Here is a 26,838-nt window from a genome sequence, read left to right on the forward strand (position 1 = left end):
CTTCTACTACAATTCTGTGAACGGTGTGTTTAGTAAGCTCATCAGCGATCATTTAAACTGACAGATGAGATTTTTTTTCCAGTTGACAATTTTTTTTTTATGTTGTCATCTCTTGATATTGCAAAAGGCGATAATAACTAAGTTTATCAACATCTTTGCATTCATTACAAATTCTGCCGTACCACCAGAAATCATTAAATTATGTTAATTCTTGATCCGTGTATGCTTTGCCCAATATTCGCTACTGTTTTCCCCGCTTTAAAAACAAAATATTATTTCTATTTTTTGCTCAGCTTTCGAATCTGTAACAGTAGATAATCACTGGATAGCATCAAAAGATTAACAGTATAACACATATACTCGTAAGCAGGCGATAATTTAGGAGAAACAAATTAAAATGTCATTGTAATAAAGGACGTCAATTATCCTTTGGCATGTTTCTTGGAGCTTGTTAAAATAGACTTTCTATACGTACTGTGTATGAGTAACTGAAAAATAGAGCTTAGTTTTGCCGCGTAAATGAATAGTATTTTTCGATAATATAATAAAATATTGCTTTAACAGGAACATTTTTTGAATAAATTAAAGTATGTGGAGGAAAATATTAGTTTTAAAACTTTTCTTATTTAAATCTTTATGATCTATATCTGAAATGTCCTCTGGAAAACTGACTAACCAAAGCGCAATATTTAAAAGAAAAATTTCTCTGTAAGATATTTCAGTTTCACTATGAAATGTTTCGTGAAAAGTTTAAAAAATGTTAATAAATCACTATAATTAAGTGATTTATTAAAATTTTTTAAACGCTTTTAATTTATATTTGAATTCTTTTCAGAACTTTTAGAGGAACCAATATCTGAAGAAGACAGCAATGCTACGATAAGTGCAAAACATCTATATGCTTCGTGTATGAATGAAAGTATGTGTTTATAAATTCTTTTCTTCTAATTTGATATTCTTTAATTAAATGCTGTTTTTTATTTTTATTAAATGCTCATATGAATCAAATTATTAATTAATCATTTATGTAGATAATTTAACATGAAACAATGGAAAGAATATTATGTCTAAAGAACAAAATTTTATTTTAAATACATACTATTTCCTGCAAGGGAAAACTACACAATCTGCAGGATTTTCTTTATTTGTGAACCTTTCTTATAATTAATGAAGTTAATGAATCTTTATAAGTCTTTCTTAATAACTTAAATTCAACACAATTTAAATCTAGTTTTCTTTCTTTTTATAACTAATATATCTACTAACATTCGTTTTCCATGCACGGAAATTGAAACAAAATATCTGATCTGAACATCACATGACTTCCTTGAACGGCCTATTAAATTGTACACACGTTTTCCTGCACTGAGCTAATTATTTCGAATTTAATTAGAGATATATTTCTCATTCAATCAATTGACTTCTCACTATTCGGCAAGGCAAAACTACATAAAAACTCAAAACTTCTTCACTAAACATTGTAAAATATAGAAAAACATAAAACACAAAATACAATTACGAACAGTTAAAAAAAATTATTTTGCAATCAAAATTAGAGTTTCTTTGCGAAAACAAGCTATTGGTCAATGGGCAGGAAGACCAGATTTTCGGTTCACAAAATTTTAAGTTAACGTTTGGTCTCACTGTGCAAGGAGGCATTGAAGTTGGTGCACCAACTGACTTGATTCAATATTCTGCTAAGAGTTTCAAAGTAAACAGATAGTGGTTCCGTTAGGCCTAGCATTACTACAGTTTTAAATTGTTGATAATTCTACGACAATTAGATGCAGAATAACTAGAGGCCTTAAAACTACAGAACATAAGAATAACATTATACTATAACTTTTAAAGCAAAACATGCACAATTTACCAACATATAAGAATGATAAAAGTTGAACTCGCCGAGCCGGGTAATACTATAAGGTATTTCTCCCGTCTTCTTTGCATGCCTTCGTGGTACAGTGGTCAGCACGCTCGGCGGGTATTCGAGAGGTACGTGGTTCGAGTCCCAGCGAGGGCATTGCTCATTTTTTTATCCCTCTTCCTTCGAAATATCCTAATGTCTCTACAACAGGGTGGAAATGTATATCCAGGGTGTTCCGTAAATGTTGCGACAAACTTCTGGGGGAGGTAGGGCACATAATAAGGATTAAGAATTACATAGGAACCCATGACCGGAAATGTCAGGAGTAAGTGGTAGCAGGGGTAGAAGATGGGAAAGGAAACAAGAGCAAGTGATTAATTTGAAACATTTATTGGACATAAATATAAATGGTGTAAGACAGCTTGAATGACACAACAGATGCTCGAAGTTTGCACCATCAGACGCCAAACATGCCTGACACCGACGGACCATTGATTGTCGGACATGTTCCCTTGCCAGGAGATCCATTTCAGACACAGCAGGATCATGATACATGACACTTTTGATGGCGCCGCACAAAAAGAAATTAAGGCTCAATAAATCCGCTGAGCATGAGGGCCGGGGAACCGGTCCACCCCCCCCCAATCTATCGATGCGGGAATGATCTGTTCAAATGACTACAAAAAAAAAGTCCAAAATGAACAGGCGCTCCATCATGTTGGAATCACATGTTCACAAGATCTTTGTTCGTATAGCGTTCCATTCTCTTCGTATGGTACTTACCTCTTAAAATGAGGCAATCCTCACTTTCCATTAGCAGTCTATTGTAGAACACCCCCTGGGGGCGTACACTGACGTTTCTGGGCAAGGTTTCTATGCAATTCTTAAACTTTATGATGTGCTCTACCTTCCCCAGAAGTTTGTCGTAACATTTATGAGACACGCTGTATGTATGTTTAGTATGATCGATTGCAACGAAAAAGGGCAGGTGTACAACTAAATGTTGTAGCAGTCTCAGATACAAAATTTCAACATTCTGTGGCTATTCGTTGCTGAGTTATGTAAGATACTTACATACCTAATACGTACAGACGTCACTAAAACGTCTCTGCTAAATCCGTTTTACATCCATTTTGCAATTCGTTTTGGAATAAAGAGTTCCTTTATTCTGTCCATATGTACAGATGTCACGCAAAAAATCATTCAAATGGATTCGAGAGTGGTCAAAAAAAATATTTTCGTTGAATAATATTACTTTGAAACCCCAAATTTTACTTTCTTTACTTCGTACAAGGAAGTAAAAATAGCTCATTTTACAGCTACAAAAAAGCTCGCTCCTAAAACCTTGTCTTTCGTCATTTACATTCTTGCAGCTGAAGAAGGAAGTCCTGTAGCAAAATCTTCAAAACTAGTACTGGAAATTCTAAACATTAATGCTGATTACTGTTGTTTGAATTTCTAATAATTGTTATTCAGTGTGTTACTTTTACTTTAGTGTTTATTCGTGCCTAACTAACTATACGCCTTTTCTTTCTGTAGCGGCCATAGAACAGCTCAAAGAACAGCCACTTCTGGAACTATTAGAAGAACTAGGCGGCTGGCCGGTAATTAATTCTAATTGGTCGGAAGAAAATTTTGACTGGGTATATCAGATTGCCAGATTAAGGCAGTATAACAATGACATTCTTTTAGGCCAATGGGTAGGACCAGACGGCAAAAATTCTTCTATACACATTATTCAGGTAACTGCATTTGTGCTCGTGTGTGCATACACATATGTATGTATGTATATTTATATAAAGTTTAGAAATTTCAAATTACGCTTTTATAAACTTTTATATCTATTAATAATTAATTGGTATTTTTAAACTTTTTTTTTCAAATGTTTCTATTTTTACAGTCATCTTCATATAATTTAGAAACGTGGCTCTGTTGAAAATTCTTCGTTTGCTCCTTTGAAATGACCAACAAATTTTCAACAATTTTTTATATTTTATATCACTTTTATTAACTTTATTGAATTGCTTTTGTTTCAGTTTTGAAATATTTATGCTTTTGTTTCAGTTTTGAAATATTTATGCTTTCGTTTCAATTTTGACATGTGCTTTGGTTATCAGAGGGTTAAACTTTAACCAAATCTTCTTTATATATATAAGCGGCTTAAGCATTTGTCGCCGATAGTTTATTGTTGCCACTCGGAAAAATGAGCGAGGAAATTAAGGTTTCCGCGGTTTCTAATTAATATCTCGGGCGATTAAAGTCGTACGAAGATGAGAACGGTATCGATGGATTCGGAGAATTTTTTGAAAACCGAGTGTCTCGAATAACTCGGTGCCGTTCCGTAGATATTCGAGAAAAAAGAATTTGGCACTTACCCAAATTCCTCTAATAGGGAAAACCCAAAAAAGAGAGTGGAAAACGTAGGGAGAAATTAGTTTTTAATTAATATCTCGGCTAATTAAAGTCCCACGACGACGCGAATGGTCAAAATGGCGTGCCACGGACCTGCGGAATCCAACGGTGTGCTTTGCTAAACCCGTGAGCCAGCCGTTTTGGAGGAGATAATGTTACTTCACCCCATATATATATGCGGCTCAAGTGTCTGTTTGAACTTTCCAATAGAAAGTCCTCTACGAAAGCATCCCTTTCCTTAGGCAGATAGCCCTGGAGTGTTTTGCCATTATCAGATAAAGCAAACCAAATCTATTAATGGATTTCGCTTCTCAAAAGCTAACGATTCGACCATTCCATACTCAGTGGCCTTACATTTGAGTTAATTAATTGGTCCTCGCTATACGTTTGGACTGGTTTGTTTTGCTTTGTTTGGTTATGGCAGAGCACTCAAGACATACAGGGTCACCAGCGAATAAGCCCTGATTTCAAAATTAAATATCTCTCCAACAAAGATCGATAGAATTATGCGGTAAACTGTATGTTTATTAGCAAAACTGTAAAAATGGTGTACAAAAGTTTAAAAAATTTAGCTATGAAAATCGTTAACAGATGGCGCTCTTATCGCAATGACCTATCAAGAGTCTTTAAAAATGGGTTTTGAATTCGAAAGTGATCAGTACGAGTGTTGGCAGGTGAAAAAAGGCTAGCGTAGAAAGTGAAATAATGTATTCCGTTGAACGTTTTTTTTTTTGGTTCTGGAATTTCACCAATTAGAACATAGTCCTACGGCAACACGTCGCAGTTTTCAAAACCGATTCAATGTTCCAGTTGAACCCGATGCGAAACCCATTCACATGCTCTTCGCGAAATTCGAACGGACTGTCAGTGTAGCTGATGATTGAAAGGGAAATGTTGGGCCTAGGCAAACTGTAGTCACTCCAATGTAGCCAAAGTTTCTGGAATTGTAAAGTAAAATCCTAAGAAAAGCATCCGACGGATTGCATCAGAGACAGGTTTGAAGTACACGAGCACGCAAAAAATATTAAAAAATAGCCTACGGCTGTTTCCATACAAAATCCAAAGTCATCAGGCCATACCCATGAAAGATGTGCAACAAAGGGGTGACTCTGCGAATCAGATTCCAACAATGGTCAACAACGACAGATTTCATGTGAGCTGCGACTGGTTCGCAGATGAGGCACATTTTCATTTGAATGGAATCGTTAATAAAAAAAAATCTGATGTGTACACCACATGACTTCCTTGAACGAAATATTAAATTATACGCATTTTTTTCTTGAATTTCATTTAAATTGATTGGATTAAATTAAATCTACTTCGTCGACAGCGCATAAACCACAATAGAATAAATGCATTCTTTAAAATTCACTATATTTGTTTACTATAACGACACTCTGAATGCACAAAATTTATATCATTTGAAGAATTATCATTGCCACATGTTCTATTCAAATACTATAATAAAGCTAACACGATGTATGAAAGAAATTAAGCAAACAAAACAGAAAAGAAACAGTTTTTCACAGACGATTTAGTATTTCTCATTCAATTAATTCAGTTCTCACTTCGCGACAAGGCAAAAATACATAAAAACTCAAAATATCTGAATTAAAAATTACGAAGTAAATCTTAAACACTTATTTCCTCGAAAAAATTCCAGAAAGGATTAAACATGATTTAATTCGCAATAATAAATGAAGGCGATTTTTTTGTGTTGCGAAGCTTAGTCTCTCTAGATTGGCAACAAATCTACAATTCTGCTGTTTCAAATGTAAACAAATATGTCCGCCATGTTATTTAAAACTTAACCGCACTTAAACAACTTTTAAATTGTTGATAATTGTACAAATATTGCTTCCAGAATTACGAAAGTCATAAAAACCTTAACCGGAAGATAAAAACAACATAATTCAATCATTTTTAAAGCAAAAAATGTACAATTTACAAACATATAAGAGTAAAGAAACTGAGATCACTAAGCCGGGTAACAGAGTGGATATATATATAAATATATTTATATACGTTTGGTGCGGCCGATTGCAACCAAAATACGAGGTGCACATCTACATGTTACAGCAGTCCTATATACAAAATTTCAACGTTCTGAGGCTACTCGTTTTTGAGTTATGCGAGATACGTACGTACGTACGTACGTCTGTACGTTCGTACAGACGCCACGAAAAACTCTCTTCAGAATTAATTTTAAAGCGTTAAAAATGGATATTTTCGTTGAAATATGTTGCCTGAAACTTTTCGCGATTACAATACTTCCTTTTTACTTCGTACAAGGAAGTAAAAACTGGAGATTTTGGGGTTCCGAAAATCCTCATTCGTGTGAAAAAAAAGCACTGCATTCGCCTAAAGTTACTACATAGGCTGCGGTATGCGCCAGAGGCATTATCGGACCCTTTTTCGTACGAGAAACGATAACTACTGAACGTTACGTTACAATTTTGGAACAATTTGTCAGCACTCAACTAGCGTTGAAGTATGGACCAGGTATCAACTGATTTATGCAAGACGGGGCTCGACCACATCGAACAGATAAAGTTTTTCGCTTTCTTCGTGAATACTTTGGGAATAGAGTGATTGCGTCAGATTATCCGCAATTTACTGACACAGGAATAGCTTGGCCTCCATATTCTCCCGATCTGAGTCCTTGTGACTTCTTTCTGTGGGGCGCATTAAAAGACATTGTCTATCGAAACAATCCCGCTACTCTAGATGAGCTTGAATCGTTGATTGGTGTTGCATGTGATTCCATTTCCATTGAGACATTGCAAGACGTGATGTCAAATTTCCTTGTTCGCCACCTCATTGTTCGTTTACGCCACCTCAATGTTTCGAACGGTGACCATTTTGAAAAAATTGTATTTTGATTGCAAAGGCTGCTTCACTTTATTTATTTATTTATTTATTTATTTTACTCTTTTCAGGAAAAGTTTTCCGCATAGAGCGCCATCTGTTAACGATTTTCGTAACTAAATTTTCTAAACTCTTGTACACCATTTTTACAGTTTTGCTAATGAACATACAGTTTACCGCATAATTCTATCGATCTTTGTTGTAGAGATATTTAATTTTGAAATCAGGGCTTATTCGCTGATCACCGTGTATCTGCCTAAATTTAAAAATACCTTCGGGGAGAACTTCCGTCGGGATTATTGCCGGGAATCGAAATACCAATGTTCAGAGAATTACTGCTTGGCCGCTGGTAGGACGGTATCCCTTTTGGTCCACAGCATAAATACTTAATATTATAATTCGCATTTATTGCATTGTAAAGTCTTTTAAATAATGCAGTACAAGTTCTTTAAAACCAGTTGTTTGTTTTGTGGTGTTAAGGTCAGGTTATCGAAATGTAAATAACTCCGTTGCTGTTACATATTCTGCAAGCAAAAGAAATTTATTTATCGTCGTTATTTAAAAGAACGCGACACAAAAGAAGCTAAGGGTTCTTTATATTTTGTCCTTGCAATTAAATTTTGGATCGTCTAAAAGAAAAATATTACCACAAGAGATGTACAGGAGATCCTGAAATGAATCTATTTAAATAAGGCTCTGAATAAAAGAAGGCGGTCTTTCAAATCCAAACGGAAACAAGTAAAGGAACTTTCTTTTGTTTATTTTTACACAACGCACTCGAACAAAATGAAGGCGGAAAAAAAAAAGATATTAATCAAGTGCGAGCATCATTCTTTTTAAATCCATTCTTCATCATCTGAAGAAAGGAAGACAGTCTAACAAAAGTTTGAGTAAAAACTCATCTCTAACAAAAAGCGTTTGATCATTGGGGATGCAAAGCGAACTTAGGAAAGGAATGCGGCGCATTGCTTTCTCAAACAAGCTGAAATTTCTCCGCGTTCCTGCTTTGTTATTATATTCACGAACCTCACTAGTTTGGGAAAATTTAAAAACACTTTTTTCCGAATGAATGAAGACCCAAATTAAAACTGTGCTACTTTTTATATACTTATTTTGAATACAGACATGTCCTGATTAATCGGTGTATTACCCGGAGACGGTGTTCTCTGTTAACTTAAAATCACAATTAATATCAACGTAGTTAAAAAAACACAGAATAGAGGAATAAATACTATTATAATTAACGCAAAGATATTCTCTTTTTATCGAATAGATATATTTCCGCAGAATACAGAAATTGTTCGCCCATTTTTAGACGACTTTTATTGTATTTTAAGAAATATTTTAACTAAGATTTTTATGTTTTAAATGTTCTATTCGATAACTTTTATTCTTCATTATCTCTATACACCGGAATTTCCAAGACAATTAAGCCTAACAGCTTTCCAAAGTCTAAGGAAGCTTTAGGTCAACGTTTGGCCAACGCGCTTTTTGAAAGTCCAAAAGCACAAAAATACATCGGTGATAGATCAGGAGATTTAGTAAGGATATGAAGACTAATAGAAATCTCCTGCCATGTAGTTTTTCTCTTTGATGACTCTATTAAATCAATTATGGGTTTAATGTCACGGTCTTCCTGCTGGTCTTTCCTGACTTCATCATCCCTTCACGGGTCTGGATCAGCCGATGCTGATGTCGTAATTTGTCGTGCGACCGGACTCAGCAGCTCGTATTTCGCTTGGACCCTGGAGCAATATCGGCAGCTTTCTGGGCAAGGTCTTTATTCCATTTGTTCCAGGAAATTAACTGTAGATTTTGACGTATCGCTGCTTGCTTTGTCTTGATGCAGTTCTACTGACTGATCACACTGCGTGTAAAGAGAAGTTAATTCATACATATTTTTCTCCATTCTCTTGTAAGGATTATGTTAATTTTATTAACAGTTAAATTTTAAGTTAAAGTTCCTTTCCTGTCAAATTCTTAACTTCAACTTACTGCTTCCAGCCAGAACGTAGTTTTCGAATCTTGCTGAATATTTAATGAGAAAAATTATTCTGATTTACGCGCGTCTGCCTTTTTGGCCACCCTCTCTCTCAAAGCTGTTATTACGCTCGACCGTATTCAGGCCCTTGCAAAGCTTCTTAGTCAAATAAGTTAAGGGGCCAACTCGATTTGAACCTTGATAGCTTCGGCTGTATTTCTTTAGTTAATCTTAGTTTTAGTTTAATTCTTAGTCTTTTAAGTTCAAGCCCAAGTGCGGGCTTTGTTTGTACACTCCCAGGCGGAGTTTTGTTAAATCTTATTGAAATAATAAAGGGTTAGTTACCCTTCTATCTTGTTGTTTCTTGTCACCGAACTTAAGTGATTATTCGCTTATCAGTTAGATGGCTCATTTCCAATATTAACTTAGAATTACAAAGTGAAGAACTCTACACTCTTTATTTTTATTTTGCCGTTATATGAAAAACTAGCAACAATCTTAAATCCCTTAAAGAAACTTTCCTTAAATTCCTTGAATCCTATTTTAAGGTTTTGTTTCTTCTTTTTGATGATAATAAATGGATCTCTCTTTATTGCAGTCATTTAGGTACAGTCCATAAGTTCGCGCGCATTAAAAGTATGCGTGGAATTCACTATGACGCATTTACTAAAATAATACAATTTTGAACCTGTTGTTGAAACTTATCATCGTTTGACTAACATATTATTCAGTTCGTCACCAACTTTCGTAAATATCGAACGTATTGTAGTACCTATAGAAGATGAATATACGAGTAGATAATCAGTACAAACGTGCTGTGCTACATTTTTTATTTTCGTGTGGTGAATCTGCCGGGTTTGCAGCGATAAAAATTAATATTGTACATGGTGAACGCACTAATAGTGTAAGAACTGCCAAGAAATGGTTTCAAAAATTTAAAGTTGGAAAAAAACAGCATTAAAGATGAACCCCGTTTCAGAACGTTTTGAACTGTTAGAACCAAATCAAACGATTCATTCAGAAGTTTATAGTGAACACCTTTGCCATCTAAACTCAGAATTGATCAAAAAATGCCCACAATTGGTGACTATCGAGAAAGTGTTGTTTCATCATGATAACGCTAGACCGACTACGGCTCGAACAACGCTGCAAAAAATGAGTGAATTTAATTGGGAGCTTTTCCCCAGATATTGACCCAAGTGATTTTCACTTATTTCGTGCCTTACAAAATTTTTTACTGGGAAAAAAATTAAATTCTAAACAGGCTGTACACAATGAACTTTCAAGTTTTTTTTACATCAAAACTAGTCTTTCTATAGCTACGGCATAAAAAAAGCTGCCTGTAAGATGGCGAGACATTGTAGATAATGGAGGAAAATATATAACTGATTAAAATGTTAAATTGTGTTTTTTATATTATTTAAAAATTTACCAAAAAATGCGCACGAATTTATGGACTAATCCAATACATCAAAGTTTCGTACATTGTGATAATGTTTTTCCATTTTTGTCCATAGAAATGTTTCTCATAAAGAATTCTGCAAGACATTTGGAGATATGTCGTGTAGAAAGACTATACACATTATGTTTTTTCGCCTTTTTAAAATTCAAATCAGCATTAATCACTTTTTTTACAGTTTACATTGAGCATTTTAATGATTCTGTAACTGTCTTTTGACTTGCCGGATTTTCTTTTAACATTAAATATCTAACTTTTGCAATATTCAAAACATTCCCTTTTTTCCTTGGATAGGTATTCGGAACAATTTTTCTACTTCAAGTTAAATTTTGACGTTTTTTTCGCTTTGTTATTGATAGCATTGCCTATTGTAGCTTAACATAACATAAAACCACGGCTTTCACAACGTTTTTTAATTACTAAATACGAATGATTTTCTTCCGAAAGAACACAAACACAGTCTTCCTTCCATTGCTTCTTTAAAGCAACGTTTTGAATGAAAACTATACTGTCAAATAATGGTCGATAATTTATACTTCCAGAAATATAATTGAATTAAAAAAAATTCTAAGTCGAAGTTTTATTTTTTACAACAAGGCAAAGTCGTCTAAAAAGTGTGCGAACAGCTCTGTACATGCAAAGACATTCGTGTGAAAAAGGCATTGGATCTATGGAAGAAAAGAAGATTGTTTTCAGATCTAATAAATCCGCAAAAAAATTAATCTGAAAAATATTCAATATTAATATTTTATTTTAACAAAATACACATAATTTATTGGAGGTGGAAAAGCAATCAGATTGGTATTCATAAATTTGCAGGACTAGTAACGAAGGTTTGAATATAGGACACTCTTCTTCAGCTGCAGAAGTGCAAATGTTGTGAAACAAGCCTGTGCTCACGCGATAACAAATCTGCATTAAAAACCTTGTGCACAGTTTTTATATTATTTAGTAATAAACAAAGTAGAAATATTTTTTAAATGAGTACTCATATTATTAAATCTAGTTTTATTTATTTATTTATTGCGTGCTTGTGCTTATACAATTTCATTTTTATAAATGACTTTTCATGGATTGTAGAATTTTTGCTAAAATTTGCAATTGTTTGGGTAAAAAATTTTCAAAATTGGTTATGCAAATTTTGTAGACGAATGCAACTGATAAATATTTTATAAATATGTAGGCAAGTCAAAAATTATCTACACTTTTGTCATAATCTTTCTTACATTGCGCAATTTGCCTTCTGTCCTCGCATATTGTTGTGGTGATGCTGTGAAAGTTTGATCTTAATTCCTCCAATTTTATCCCTTCTGTTGCAGATATATCGTGGCTGCTCCATTAGCAGTTTGCACCAAAGAGGAACAACGAACAGTTATCCAATTGCTCTAGTCGGAGTGTGTCAAAGGGTCAGACATCCATCGCAATATGGGAGAAGTGCATTATCACTAAAACTGTGTTTTTGAGGCTCGAGATGTTTAAAAGTGGTCGAACAAGTGTAACGTATGAACAGGGAACGAGACTGCCATCAACCTCCACTACAGATGACAACATTTCAGCAAGGTCGAGAGATGGTTATGGCGAATAGGCGAATCACTATCGATGAGGTAGCATCTGCTCTGAACACCAGTCATGGCTCTGCCCATCAAAGCATCACTGGTCGTTATTCCTTTTTAATGTAAACTTCTAATGGAGCAACCATGATATATCTGCAACAGAAGGAAGAAAAATGAAGGAATTAAGATCAAACTTTCACAGCATTACCACGACAGCATAACAATAAAGTATGCGAAGCCAGAAGACAAAATGCGCAATGTAAAAAAGGTTATGACAAAAGTGTAGATAATTTTTGACTTAAACTAAGTTCTATTTAGATTGCAGTACATGAATCAAAATCTTCCTGTCTCTGTCTTTTATATAAAATAATTGCACTAATGAGTTTATATAATATAAATAACAATATATTCCATGTCCACCAAAGTCCTTACCCAGCCTTTATTTTCACAAAGGTTGTTCGTAGACATATACTTCCTGTCACAAATATCAAGTGACGCATGTATTTATACTGTTACGTTCTACGGGTTCGTGGATATGGAGTGATTGATGACAACACCTGATGAAGGATCAAAACACAACGTCAGTATTATACAGGAAGTTACAGTCGACGAAAAACTACAACTCGCTGACATGATCAGCAAAACAGCGTTCAGGCTATTAGGCTGTAACTAAAGTACAGCTCCCGACTCGGTCGATCGCTCTTCATATGTTCTTCTGGTTATTATACTTATGCAGGATTGTCATGAAAAAATTTCCTTGGAATTCCTAGCGGCTTATAAACTCAACCAATCCAAATGAAGTTTCAGATATAGCTATTTAAAGGTATGCGTTCCAGATTGTGCTGATTCAAAATAATAGAGCTTTTATGGTTATGGTTAGAGTAAAAATACTTTAAAATTTTCGAATGGCAGCACCCACTTCTTTCTGCGCAAGCTGATCAGCGCATTGAAAAACCGTACGGCGTTTGAACGATCCACGTATGACGAAAACTTCTTCTTCGGCTCATACCATCCCAAGGCTTACTTCTCCTGTGGAAATGACTAATATTATTAGATATTTCAATATCAAAAAAGCTCCTTGAAGTGATCAAATTACTAATAAAATGCTTCGTAACTTACCTAGAAAACTTATCAGTAAATTCGCTAGTATTCTCAACGCTTGTCTTACTCTCAACTATTTCCCTGATCCTTGGAAGCAGGCCAAGATCTTTTTTCTTCCCAAACCGGGTAAAGATGTTGTTCATGCGATGCGTGCGTTGTTATACAACAATTTCAAATTAACTAGAAGTGGACTGTACTAAATATTTTATTCGACAACTTTAATCAAATGCGTGCCATCTTTCAAGCGATGACTTACTACTAACAACAGCAATAAAAAAAAAAAACTGAGTAAGCGTTTACAGGGTTGCTGTAATGAACATCTGCGCCATGCAAGGCGCCAAGAAGAGAAAAAATGACGTAATCTTACAGTTAAATAGTCTTAATGACTTAACATACCCCCGGCATTGAAGGGTTACTTCAATAATTTCGTGCGATAATACTCATAATAACCTACAAAATTGTACAATTACTACCTTATACAATAATGCAATACGAATAACATCTCTTAATTCAATATAATAATATTCAATTTTCAATAAAAATTTTATACACAATACAATGTACAATACAAGTTTTATAATAATAAGTTAACACTTAACTAACTTTGGAAGCTTCTTCTTGGGGTAAAATTGCAATTTTTGTAATTCCACGCTTAATGATGCCCTTTGCTGTCTGTATTTCTACTACTCTAACCTTACCGTCAACTCCAGGAAAAATTCTTGTAATGCGCCCTAACACCCATCTACAGACAGGAAGCTCATCCTCCTTAACTAGTACTAGCATACCTATTTTAATATTCGTTTGTTCTACCTTCCATTTTGAACGCTGTTGTAGTGTGTTTAAATAGTCCCTATGCCAACGATTCCATATCGACTGGACAAATCTGGTAGTTCGTTTCCATCTTGAGAGTCTGTTTTCAGGTATATCAATTAATTCGGGTTCTACTATAGCATTCAAGGGTCTTCCAATGAGAAAATGACCTGATGTTAATGCCTCTAAATCATTTACATCGGAAGATAAGGGAGTAATAGGGCGAGAATTTAAAACAGACTCTATCTCAGTTACTACAGTTAATAACTCCTCGAAAGTCAACCTCGCATTACCTACAATCCGCTTTAAGTGATATTTCACGGATTTTATTCCAGATTCCCATAGTCCACCAAAATTAGGTGTCCGTGGGGGAATAAACTTCCATACTATTCCTTCTTCACCTAAATAATCTGCTAAATTTTGTCAGGATTTCTAATTAAATTGTTAATTCTTTGCAATTCGGCATTTGCGCCAACGAAGTTTTTTGCATTGTCTGAGAAAATGATTGAGCATTTTCCGCGCCTAGCAATAAATCTCTTTAAGGTGGCAATAAATGCGTCAGTGGTGAGATCACTCATTAGTTCGAGATGCACTGCCTTTGTTATAAGGCAAATGAAAAGAGCTAACTATACCTTATGAAGAATTCCTTTCCTCTGTCCCTTGTACCTAATAAAAAATGGACCGCAAAAATCGGTGCCGACATGATTAAAGGGTGAGCTTGGATTTACGCGCTCTGCAGGTAATGACCCCATAATTTGTTCGATAGTGACTGGTTTATTTTTACTACAAATTATACATTCATGGGTAATCTTTCTAGTTAAATTCCTACCTTGTAATGGCCAAAATTTCTGTCTCATAAAACACAATAATGCTTGCGAACCTACGTGTAAATATTTCTGATGATAATGCTCAGCAATCAGCTTAGTTAGTTTGCATTTAACAGGCAAAATTATTTGATGTTTTTGTGAAAACATTACATTGGCCCCTTGTAATCGGCCTCCTACTCTCATTACATTATTTGCATCCAAAAAAGGGTTCAAAGAAAGTAAATTACTTTTATTATTAATGGGTTTACCTTGTGCGAGGGAGTTGTATTCTGAATAAAAACTACATTTTTGAACCTCTCTTACTAAAAAGGATTCTGCCTCATTTAACTCCTTTGAACTTACTCCTCCTGTTCTTCTCTGTGCTCCTTTCTGTTTTGCACAGCTAGAGTTCCAAATGAACCTGAAAATATAACTAACAATACGTAATAATTTTAAATAATTGTTAGTGATATCTAGGACATTATCAATAAATTTTGAAGGCAAAGTGCATAAACAAGCAATGTCAGTTCTTTTTCTCAGTTCATTAGAAAATGTCTCTGTTTTTTCTAATTGTTCAAAGTCAATGTTCTTGTTAGGTATGACACCCTCACTCAAGAATGGAGGACCTTTCCACCACAGATCAGCATCATGCAGCTTGTCAAAACTCAGTCCTCGGGAAATAAGGTCTGCTGGGTTCTCCTCTGAACGCACATAATTCCTCTTGGATCTGCAACACTCGATTAGCAACAAAAGTTTTTAGTACATGCGGGGGATTCTGAAGCCACGCTAACACTATGGTTGAGTCACACCACAGACATATTTTACTGATGTCCAATTTCAATAAAGGCACCACCTTTGTAACAAGCTGTGCTAGCAGTACAGCTGCGCAGAGTTCCAGTCGAGGTACTGTCAGCGGTTTTAGTGGAGCTACTCTGGACTTGCTGCAAAGCAAATGTGAAGATAAATTATTGTCACTTCTACAGAGTAAATAGATGGCTACTCCGTATGCGTGTTCTGATGCATCTGAAAATCCATGAATTTGTATATCAGAAAAACTATCCTGTAAAACATATCTACTAACTTTCAAATTGTTGATAGATTGCATTGAATCAATAAAAAGTTGCCAATCCTTAATTATCCTTTCGGGTAGCGGATCGTCCCAATCAAGCTTCAATAACCAAAGTCTTTGGATGAAGATTTTTGCTTTTGTTATCCCTGGACCAAGCAGTCCTAATGGATCATAAATGCGAGCAATATCAGACAACACTGTTCTCTTTGTGTAAGTAGTTGGTTTCTTGATCGTTGATTTGTACGAAAAACAATCTATCCTTGGATTCCATAATAATCCTAAAGTTTTGATGCTCTGATCGTCATCGAAATTACTGAAAGAATATTCCTCTTGTCCATCCAGAAACTGCAAAAGATCAGGATGATTAGCACACCATCTGTGCAGACGCATTCCTCCACGTGATAATAGGTTAATCAATTGCGACTGTAATTCTTTAGCCTCTATTAGAGTATGCGCTCCTGTGAGTACGTCATCGACGTAAAAATCCCTTTGTACTATTGGCGCTGCTAACGAAAAATTGTTTTTCTCGTCTTCTGCTAATTGATTAAGTGTGCGCGTTGCTAGATATGGTGCGTTGGAAGTACCGTAAGTTATAGTCCTCAGTCTATAGACCTTAACTGGTTCTTCTTCACTACTCTTCCATAAGATGCGTAATAAATCTCTTTGATATTCTTTAATCAAAATCTGACGATACATTTTTACAATGTCTGCTGTGAAGGCAATTTTATGCGTTCGAAATCTGCAAATAATATCAAATAGTTCGTCTTCAACTAACCCTCCATTCAGCAGAATATCGTTTAACGAAATTCCAGTAGTCGTAGGAGCAGTGGCATCGAACACTAGCCTAAGTTTAGTGCTAGGTTTCTCGGGTCTGAAAACCCCATGGTGAGGAAGATAATATGAGAAACTAGAGCTATCCCCTTCATCAATTTCTTCGGAATGGCCTAATTCATTATATTCCTTAATGAAATCTTCGTATAAGTGTTTCATTGCGGGATTGCGAGTGAAGCGTTTAAGTAGATAATTCAGTCTTTTGCTAGCGTTTTCTCTCGATTCGCCTAAAAGGCTAAGTCCTTCCTCCTTAATTGGCATTTCCACTACATATCTGCCATCACCTTGCCTCGCGTGTGTACGAAGAAAGTGCTGTTCACAAAATTCCTCTTCCTGACTTTTCACTTTTTTTGCTTCATTAATACCTTCAATCTCCCAAAACCTTCTCATGTTGTCAAATAAATTATCCCCATTTTCCACAAACCCACAAAAATTATCAACACTGCCTTGCTGCGGCATGCGTACTGACCCGCTAACGATGTATCCAAAAACTGACTGATGGAGAATCAGGTCTTGCATATTTATTCTATTTGTTCCCAGTAAATCAAAAAATATTTCGTTAGATAATAAAACATGTATTTGACCAGGTTTATAAAACTCTGAATCAGCTAAACCAATGAGTTGCAACTGCTTAACATCAGGAATGTTTATATATCTAGCAGGCGTTACGCGAGTTATTTTTGGAACAACAAAAAATTGTAAGGTACGAATAAAATCTCTAGTAGCGTTAGCGATGGTTGCTATAGCTTTTTCCTTAACACTCATAACTGTACCATTGATACCTGAAATAGAAGCGTTTATTTTTCTTTTCTTCAAATTCAATAACTCAGCACCTTCTTTAGTAATGAAATTATTTTGAGAACCGGAATCCAGCAAGGCTCTCAGCGAGATAAATTTTCCATCATTACCCTTAACGAAAATAATTGCAGTTGAAAGTAGAACTTGTTTATTAAAAGAACTGGAAATATTCAGCGCAGTACCGTTAATGGACTTTGCTTGGTTGGTTTCATTAGTGTCACTAACCGTTTGGCTGCTTGCCATTGGAGTAAATGTATCAGCATTTGGAGAAAGATTACTGCTGAATTTATTAGCCTTGTTTGTGATTTGATTCGATGTGCCATTTGCTTTATCGAAATTTTCTTCATTTCGATCAAAATGTAAGAGCGAATTGTGAAATTTATGACATTTTCTACATGTATTAGAACTTTTACAATCCTTGATTGTGTGGACCGAAGATAAACAATTGAAACATAGTTTTTTTGTCTTTACAAATTCAAATCGTTTCTTGACTGTTAGATTTAAGAAGTGCGCACATTTCAACAATAAATGATCAGCTTTACAATAAGGACAACTTTTTGAATTTTCCGAAAGTGATGTAAGAGCTTTGGTATTAAATGAACGTTCAATTCCCCATGCGGAGGTTTGTAATGTAATAGGGTGCGAGCGTGTTCCTTCAAAAAACATGTCAGTTGTTTAACCGTTCCTATCTCGTCTTTTTAAGTGACCTTTCCCACCAACACCGAGTATTTCTATCCAACTTTTCAACTAATAAATAAACAATTAACGTGTCTGAAAATTCTTCCACCTTTTGCTCCAATGCTTCCAAGGATCGTAAACATTCATGCACCTTATCGATAAATTTTAAAAGTGACGAAGTAGAATCACTCGTTTGAGGTATAGAAATTAATTTCTTTATGATAGAATTGATCAAATCTTTTTTGTTGCAATAGCGCTCAACCAACAGATTCCATGCTACGTCATAATTCGAATCTGAAATTGGAATGGACTGAATAATATTTAAAGCGTCTGCCTTACACGAACTCTTTAAATATTGCAATTTTTGCGCATTAGTTAATTTGCTATTTTTATGCACAGCTGCGGAAAATAAATCCTCAAATTCAATCCCTTCTTCGATTTTCCCACTAAATATTGGAAGAGACAATTTAGGCAATTTTATATCCGAAACAATTATGTCTTTACTCGAACCGTTTTCATTTGAACAGCTATTCCTTTGAGAACTGATCTCAGAAATTTTTCTTTTAATTTTCAAATGAATTTCATCGAGATTATCTACTACATTTTCCTTTTCCTTAATGAATTCGTCAGTGTCCTTTTCTTCACAATGTGCAAATAAAGAATCGAAAATGTTACTTAATTCCTTTTTAAATTCTAATATTTTTGATTCGTATAACTCCAATAAGGAAATATCTGCTTCATCCACTGTAGAATTTACCTTATTTTCAAACTTTCTGATACTGCATTTTAAACATTTTTTGTTAGCTTTAATCGCTTTCAATTCACCCATCATGAACAAATAAATAATTTATCACTGATTCAGAAGTCAAACAACAAAAATCAGCGTTAACGCTGATTTTTGTTGTTTGACTTCTGAATCAGTATTTATTCGGCGTGTTATTGTATCTTAAATAATTTATCACTTACCGTGATTGCAGATTTCTCGACAGCAACACCGGAAATGAACGATGACACAGTATTCAATCTTAATTGCGTAATCCACACGAAAACGAAAGCATTCCAAACACTCTATATGAAGTTATGCGTAATACAACAAACGAAAGTATTACAAATGTTCTAAAAAGTTAATTTTAGCAACGATATCTTTTACCTCCGGCTCGGCGGGCCATAAAGTATTCATGCGATGCGTGCGTTGTTATACAACAATTTCAAATTAACATGAAGTGGACTGTACTAAATATTTTATTCGACAACTTTAATCAAATGCGTGCCATCTTTCAAGCGATGACTTACTACTAACAACAACAGCAATAAAAAAAAAAACTGAGTAAGCGTTTACAGGGTTGCTGTAATGAACATCTGCGCCATGCAAGGCGCCAAGAAGAGAAAAAATGACGTAATCTTACAGTTAAATAGTCTTAATGACTTAATAGATGTGACCAAGCCTGATGGCTATCATCCAGTCAGTTTGTTATCCAGCCTAGGTAAAATTTATGTAAGACTTATTCTCACAAGATTGGAACCTTTTCTTCACCTGCTACCTAATGATCAGTACGCATTCAGAAAAAACCTCAGTACTACTCGACAACTAGTAAGAATTGTAGAATTTGTGGGATCTGCATTCCATAACAAGCAAAGTGTTGCGCTCCTTATGCTGGACGTGACAAAAGCCTTTGACCGCGTCTGGCATGAGGAGATCGTCTTCAAGCTTATCAACTTCGAACTTCCTAGAGAACTCCTTCTTCTGATCTTCTCCTTTTTGTAGAACCGCACATTCTTCTTCTCTCAAGGAAATGAAAAATCCAATTCAAGACCTATAAGATTCAGCGTTCCACAAGGAAGTATTCTCGGTCCAGTGCTATATCTTTTTTACATATCAGATTTTCCTCACACTGGTTTGGACAATTACTCTCTGTTGGCATGTTATGCCGACGATACGGCGATTGCAATTAAATCCATCCAAGCTAATCATGCAATAGACAAAATGCAAAATTACCTCTATGCCGTAGAAAACTGGTCTACAAATTGCCGCGTAAAAATCAATGCTAGCGAGTCGCAACTTTTAATTCTTAGCAAAACTAAGAAAAACATTGCTTTTAAAGATGCTACCTTTTTTAGGAAGCTGTTCCTCTGGTCACAAAGGCCAAATATTTAGGAATTATTTTAAACCAAAGCCTCACATGGTCTAATCACATTAATAGTGTCAAGAGCAAAGCCATGGGCATAATATGCAGATTTCTTCCGGTCATTGGAAAATATTCAAAACTTAGCTTGCGTACCAAAAAACATATACATATATACCACTTGCATTCGACCGATACTTTATGATGCTCCTGCTTGGAACACGGTCACTCAAACTCAAATACATCAATTACAAGTATTACAAAACAAATTTCTGCGCATTATTACTGATTCACACTATCTTATCCGCAATAAACTTTTACACGGAGACTGAGACGATTCCAGATAACATGAGAAGATCTAATGAAAAATTCTTCAACAAAGCTGTGCAATGTGACTTTGTTAATTACTCCCAAGTCTTTAATTATGAAATTCTCTTCGAAGATAGAAGCGTCAGACCACTTGCAGCTCATACCTTCATGGGAGGAGACGACAACTTTTTCAGTTAGCTCCTCAATTGGTATGTGTTTATACTTCCAATGCATCTGATTTTGATTGAAGTTCTTCTGTAGCTTGAATATTATTCTTGGAAATTGATAAAACTAATGCTGTGAGATTTTTCGCACTGTGATGATATAGTAGTGTTGTAAATAGGTTGCTTAGGTTGTTGTTGAGTTGCTGTAGTGTATTGCGTTGAATAGTTGTATTTAAATTGTGCTGTATAGTTTTTTTGTATTGTGTTGTACAATATTTAGCACTATTGATTGAGGTTGTTTAGTTGTATTTGAATTTGTCATTGGAACTTTGCCGTAGTGTATCTTCTCATATTGTTGTCATTGATTTGCATTGTCTTGGGTCCTCCTTGAAAGCTATGATCGCTCGTCACGTTTTGCGAATTTGTCCAATTGGATTGTCCTGCTCCTTTTGATACTTCTCTTCTTCACCTTTTCTCCGTTTTCTCATCTGAGATTTTTTCCACGTCGGATTTCTTTATGTCAAGTGCCCTTGCGCACGTGGATCCTTCCAGCGCCATCTGTGGTTTATTAATACGCTGATCAAATTGCGCAGAAAAAACGTAGGTTTTGCTATTCGAAAATTTCGAATTTTTTTCACTGTAATCGTAATTGCGAGAGCTCTATTATTTTAAACCATTGCAGTCTCAAGCACATACCTTCAAAGAACGATATCTGAAATTTCATTTCGATTGTTTGAGCGCGTAGGCTGCTAAAGAAGTTCATATATCGGGGAAGTTTTTTTCATGACCACTCTGTAAAACTATACGAACAGGAACCACAAGTTAGAGTTCCTAACTTTAACAAATTAATTTATTTAATTTTAAAAATACCAAAACATAAATACATGTATCATTTAAAACATTTTGTGACTGGAGGTATATGTCTACGAACAATGCTTGTGAAAACAAAGGCTGACAAGGACACGGTGTATACAATAATGTATTGTAACATACAGATGGTGTTTACACATTTTCAGAACGATTTCTATAGCGAATTAAAAAAACAAATGCTTTGCGATAAACATTGCTGTAAACAGCTTATTATTTAAAATGAGAATATCGTCTGCAACGTCTATAGTTATTTTTCTTTCAAAACGTAATGTAATGCATGTAAGCATGCAGCTTGCATGTAAGCAAGCTGCGAATTGAATATACTGTGCGTCCTCAGAAGAAAAATATTCCTAATTCATAATTCGAAAAACGTTTTGAAATAAATAGTGTTAGGATTTCTAAGCGCAAAATAAGCAACGCATCAATCATTACTTCTACATCAAACGAAGACTTCCAGCAATTATATACGAAAAATATACGTACTGTTTCTGATTGCTGTTTGTTGAATCCTCAATCATTTGCAGAATTCAACAGGAGATAAATGGAAATACCCCTTGACCTTTGATGAAGCATAGATTTGCCTAAATACCTGCAATAAAAAAAGTTTTATATATTATACCAAAGCGAAGAAGAAAAATGTACACTGCACACGAAAAAAAAAAAAGGAATAGCTCTATATCTCCTGTTCTACTGGGCTGATTGACGAAATTCAAATTTCGTTTCTCATGTCTTGAAAGCGCGACTTAGGATATATATTAGATTTATATATAGCATTATTCTAACATAGTTATTTGACACAAAATCGGACTTTTTCTAAAATAACATACCAATTTTTGTTTTAATATTTCAATTCTACGACTCAAATTATGCCTAAATATTCATTTTTGTAAAATTTGATGCACAAATTTGCGGAGAAATTCAAAAATTTATCTTGGCGCATTATTTTCAGTTTTCGCCAAGAGTAATTCACTTGGCGAACTTCTTAATATATGGTAACCTATTTTCTTTTCCATTTCACTGCGCACGAGAGAGAGAAAAAAGATGCATCGTTTATTCTTTCAAGTAATTTTAGCACCAATATGCAAATTGACTTATATCTTAGGAAATTTTGAATCAAAACTCTAATTTTTTGCTGGTATGCTTAGAAATACATCTACTTTAAGAAGAAGATAAAACTTTCATAGGTTATAATTCAAAATTGCTTTCGAAAAATTTATAAAAATTACTTAAAAATACAAATTTTTAAAATAAATCATAAAAATTGGGCGAATATTATTTGGAATGAACCTAAGTTTCGAAATGTGAAAGGAAGAAGCAAATAAGTTTAGTAAAAAAGAGATATTACTAAATCTATACCAAATTCAATTAACATGGAGGAGCTAAAATTTTGAGAGCTAATGTTTTAAACTCTACTCCTGCAATCTTTACAAAACTTGGCAGTTTGGCATAATTTGAGTCGTAGAATCGAAATATGAAAAACAATCGGTGTGTCATTTCATAAAAAGTCCTACTTTGTGTCGAAATACCTATATTAGAATAATGCTATATCTAAATTTAATACATATCCTAAGTCCCGCTTTCAAGACTTGAAAAACGCAAGTTGAATTTCGTCAATTGGCCCAGTAGAACGGGAGATATAGCACTGTCCTTGCATTTTTTTCGCAGTGTATAAACATGGTTCCATTAATGCAAAAAAAGTTTCAGTAAGGGGTTTTTCATTGTTCCAGGTTTCTCTTGCGATGAGACACTAAAAATTAGAATAGTGCAAAAAATATCAAAATCGACTCAAGAGAAAATACGTACTATCAAGAGAAAGTTTTACGTTTCATATTTACACAAGAGATTCCATTTCGTTATGGTCTTTTAAATAGTGAAACTTCATTAAGACAAAGCAACAAGTCATACTTCGAAAAGTGCCAAGAAGCCTTCCTTGGAAATTGAAGATTGATACAGGAATTCCATACACACCTTTTCAACGTATTCCTGTGAAGTCATCTGATGTTTCATCTACGAAGTATTGTGTCTACGGTCTTTTAAAAAAAAGCTCTTTCTAAGCGCAAACTCACCGCGATAGATAGACTGTGGAGTAATGGAATAAAAATGGAAATCAATACCCATGAAAATTTTTCTGAAAGTCTTTCTGTCATGTAAATCATGGCTTAGTCTATAGACTAAGGATTATAAAGGCTATTAGATTGAATTTCTTAAAAAAATTTTCTTTATATTTTAAGCATTAATTAAACTGCCCTGGAAGAGTTCTAAAACTGTGTAAACATCCTCCGTATACAATAATAGACAGTAATATATATATATATATACATATATTGATTGCGATATACTGTATAATAATACACTTTGTTGAAAAATAATTATATGCAGCCAGAAGGAATTGAACAACAGCTACGAAACTCGGCAGTAATATAGTGTTTGAGCAGATATACAAATGACCAAAAACTGAAGCGAAAAAATCGTTCTAGTAGCAATATACAGAATGTGAAAATAAGTAGGTGATAAATCCACTCCTGGAAGCTACAGAAGTCGATGTTCGGCTGGCATGGAGTCTATTAAGTTTCCAATGTCCCTCTGCGGTAGATTGTGCCACAAATGGAACAACTAGCTAGCGAGTTGGAAGGTACTCGTATTTGTACCTGGCTAAATTTGCCTGCTCAACATGTTCCATAGGCAACACGACTGGAGACCTAGCAGGCCAGTCGAGGACATTAGCATATCGAGGACATTGTTGGTAAAGTCATGGTGTATGTGGCCGAGCATTGTCCTGCTGGAACGTAGAAACCCTGATTGCATAGACAGTACGATCGGCTGCAAAGTGTCCTCAACGTGCCTGCGAGCAGTCAAAGTACTCCGCAGCACGATTTATGGTGAACGGATGTCCCAACTGATCGTTTCTCAGACTGTAACACCCTATGTACTGGTGTGCGCTGCCCGATTACAAGCGGCACATTGGACCGCTTATCTCTCTGTCTCCAGATACATGGTGACGAATAGGTAGTGTAGTGGTTATCAGTATTGAAAGAAAAGCGCAATTCGTGACTGAAGATCAAATTTCTCCAACCGAACACTGTCCAGCTTGAGAGAAAGCAGAACCATGTAAGACGACACTGCTTGTGGTGGATTGTCAATCAAAGCACCTTGATGGACGTCGAAGTCTGAGTCTGACTTCACCTAGTCCTCTGCAAATCGTATATCTGAATATCATCGGATCCCTGAGAGTTGTCAAATGGTGTTGAATCGATGATATAACTGTTGGTGCCGATGGTGGCAACTGTTCTAATTGCCCGATCATCTCGCGCATTGGTGGCCCGGGGAAGTCCAGAGCTACTACGGTGGCGACTATGCCCTCGCTGAGTCACTGGGTCCAACAACGAACATAGTCCATATCGCTCCGAAAAATATGCTGGCCGATCCGCCTGTTCTACCAACCGGCTTCTATTAGTCCTATGATACGACCACTCTTAAAGTATGACAACTATTCGCAATGCTATCAAGTACGTCTTAAAGGCAACAATGTCGTGTATCCAAGCCGTCAGTATGGTTATAAATGCTCGTCACTCGTCGCACCTGCTCTTCTACATTCTACCAACTGAGCACTTCAGGTGAGAGTTGTATCGCATCACAATGCTGATTGGTACTGCAAGTTTAATTCTTTACACAACTCACCAAACCACATCTATATGCCGCGTTTGGTAGGTGTGCATGTGCATCAAATTTTTAGAGAGTATATATATTTTTGTTTCAAAAGCATGCGTATTGTAATGTATATACAGAATATGTATGTTGTTAAGTTCATGCTAAAGCAGAAATCTTTCTTATTTATATAGTTGGATCAAGCAGATCTGGGACTGCCAAGTCGAGAATACTATGTACAAGGAACGCAACAATTAGAAGCCTATGGCCGTTTTATGGTAGAGATAGCACTACTATTAGGCGCTTCTCCTGAACAAGCTGAAGCAGATATGAAAGATGTTCTAGAATTTGAAGCACAACTTGCAAATGTAAGTAGAAAAATACTGCTCTCTCTACTGCTAGCATTAGTTAATTCCATTACAAGAAAAATATTAATATATTTTATATATTCAGCAGTCATTTTAAATGATTCTAAAAGAAAACTCAAGGAAATATACAGCTCATTCTTCGGAAATAATATTTAAAAAAATCTTCGTTCCATTTATAAAAAAATTGTTGTGAATAGCAGAATCGATACCTGTAATCACCCATTCAAACATTTCAGAAGAACAACTCTTTAGAATAATTTTTCTGCTTTGTCACATGATATGAAACAACCAATCACAGTGGATCGTTTTGGAGTTATCATGTAAAGAGAAAACTAGTTCTCCATTACAAATAATGGTTGATGAAGGGGGTTTTCGATGCTGAAAGCTGATTAGTTGTTAAAAACGAACAACTTAAAATTGTTTGCGAAAGAGAGGAAAACATTGTGCGTCTTTCAATGTTAAAGCAGGTAAAAAAATTGTTTGAAACAGTTGTTCGTCTGAAATAAATGGTTGTGTGATACCAGCCTCTATCGTGAATGAAACTAGTGTTCTTCTTGTTATTCTTGGTTTAAAATGCCTTTTTCATCCAAGAGTGCATTACCAATGGATGATATTTGCAAATCATTTCCCTGCATACTTAACTCATTTGATTTCTTCATATTCAGATTAATATTTATTTTAAAAGTATATACACTAGTCATCGCTTTAACATGATCATATTTATCAACAGCTACTCTTATAACGTTAAGCAAATGAAATCAAAACGATAAACGGCGAGAACGAATAAAATGATCAGAAACACTAACCTTCAAAACAGCAATGGATTACAACAAATTTAAATAGAACTAGAAACATATAAATACTTATTTTCACAGCAATTTAAAGAAAATGTAATGATGAACTATTCATAACGTTTTGAAAATATTTGACCGATGCTGTGCCCCTAATCTTAATATTCGGAAGGCATCCCTCACTGAAGAAAAATCCCAACATAAACGTTTAAATTAAACAAAAAAGCAACTTTAGTTTATCGTAGATGTTTCAGGAAATTTATGCTTTAAAGTATAGAAAAAATTATGTAGAATTTTGTTTTGCTTCTGAAGAAGAAAGACTTGTGCCTAATTACCCT

The 26,838-nt window shown here is 35.0% G+C and overlaps 1 protein-coding gene across 5 annotated transcripts in view; it reads left to right on the forward strand.

Moving 5' to 3' along the window:
* The window catches only part of LOC118199010 (neprilysin-1-like), a 366,463-nt gene that overhangs the window by 231,864 nt on the left and 107,761 nt on the right, over nucleotides 1–26,838 (forward strand). For all 5 annotated transcript variants that reach the window (XM_085813638.1, XM_085813641.1, XM_085813637.1 and 2 more), the window contains 3 exons: nucleotides 836–919; nucleotides 3,404–3,606; nucleotides 25,536–25,709. In XM_085813638.1, coding sequence (XP_085669764.1) covers nucleotides 836–919; nucleotides 3,404–3,606; nucleotides 25,536–25,709 — 461 coding nt within the window. The remainder of the gene's footprint in view (nucleotides 1–835; nucleotides 920–3,403; nucleotides 3,607–25,535; nucleotides 25,710–26,838) is intronic.

The sequence above is a fragment of the Stegodyphus dumicola genome, chromosome 3, assembly GCF_044657685.1.
Source record: "Stegodyphus dumicola isolate Sdum_Otavi_A_Nest chromosome 3, ASM4465768v1".
NCBI classification, from domain to species: domain Eukaryota; kingdom Metazoa; phylum Arthropoda; class Arachnida; order Araneae; family Eresidae; genus Stegodyphus; species Stegodyphus dumicola.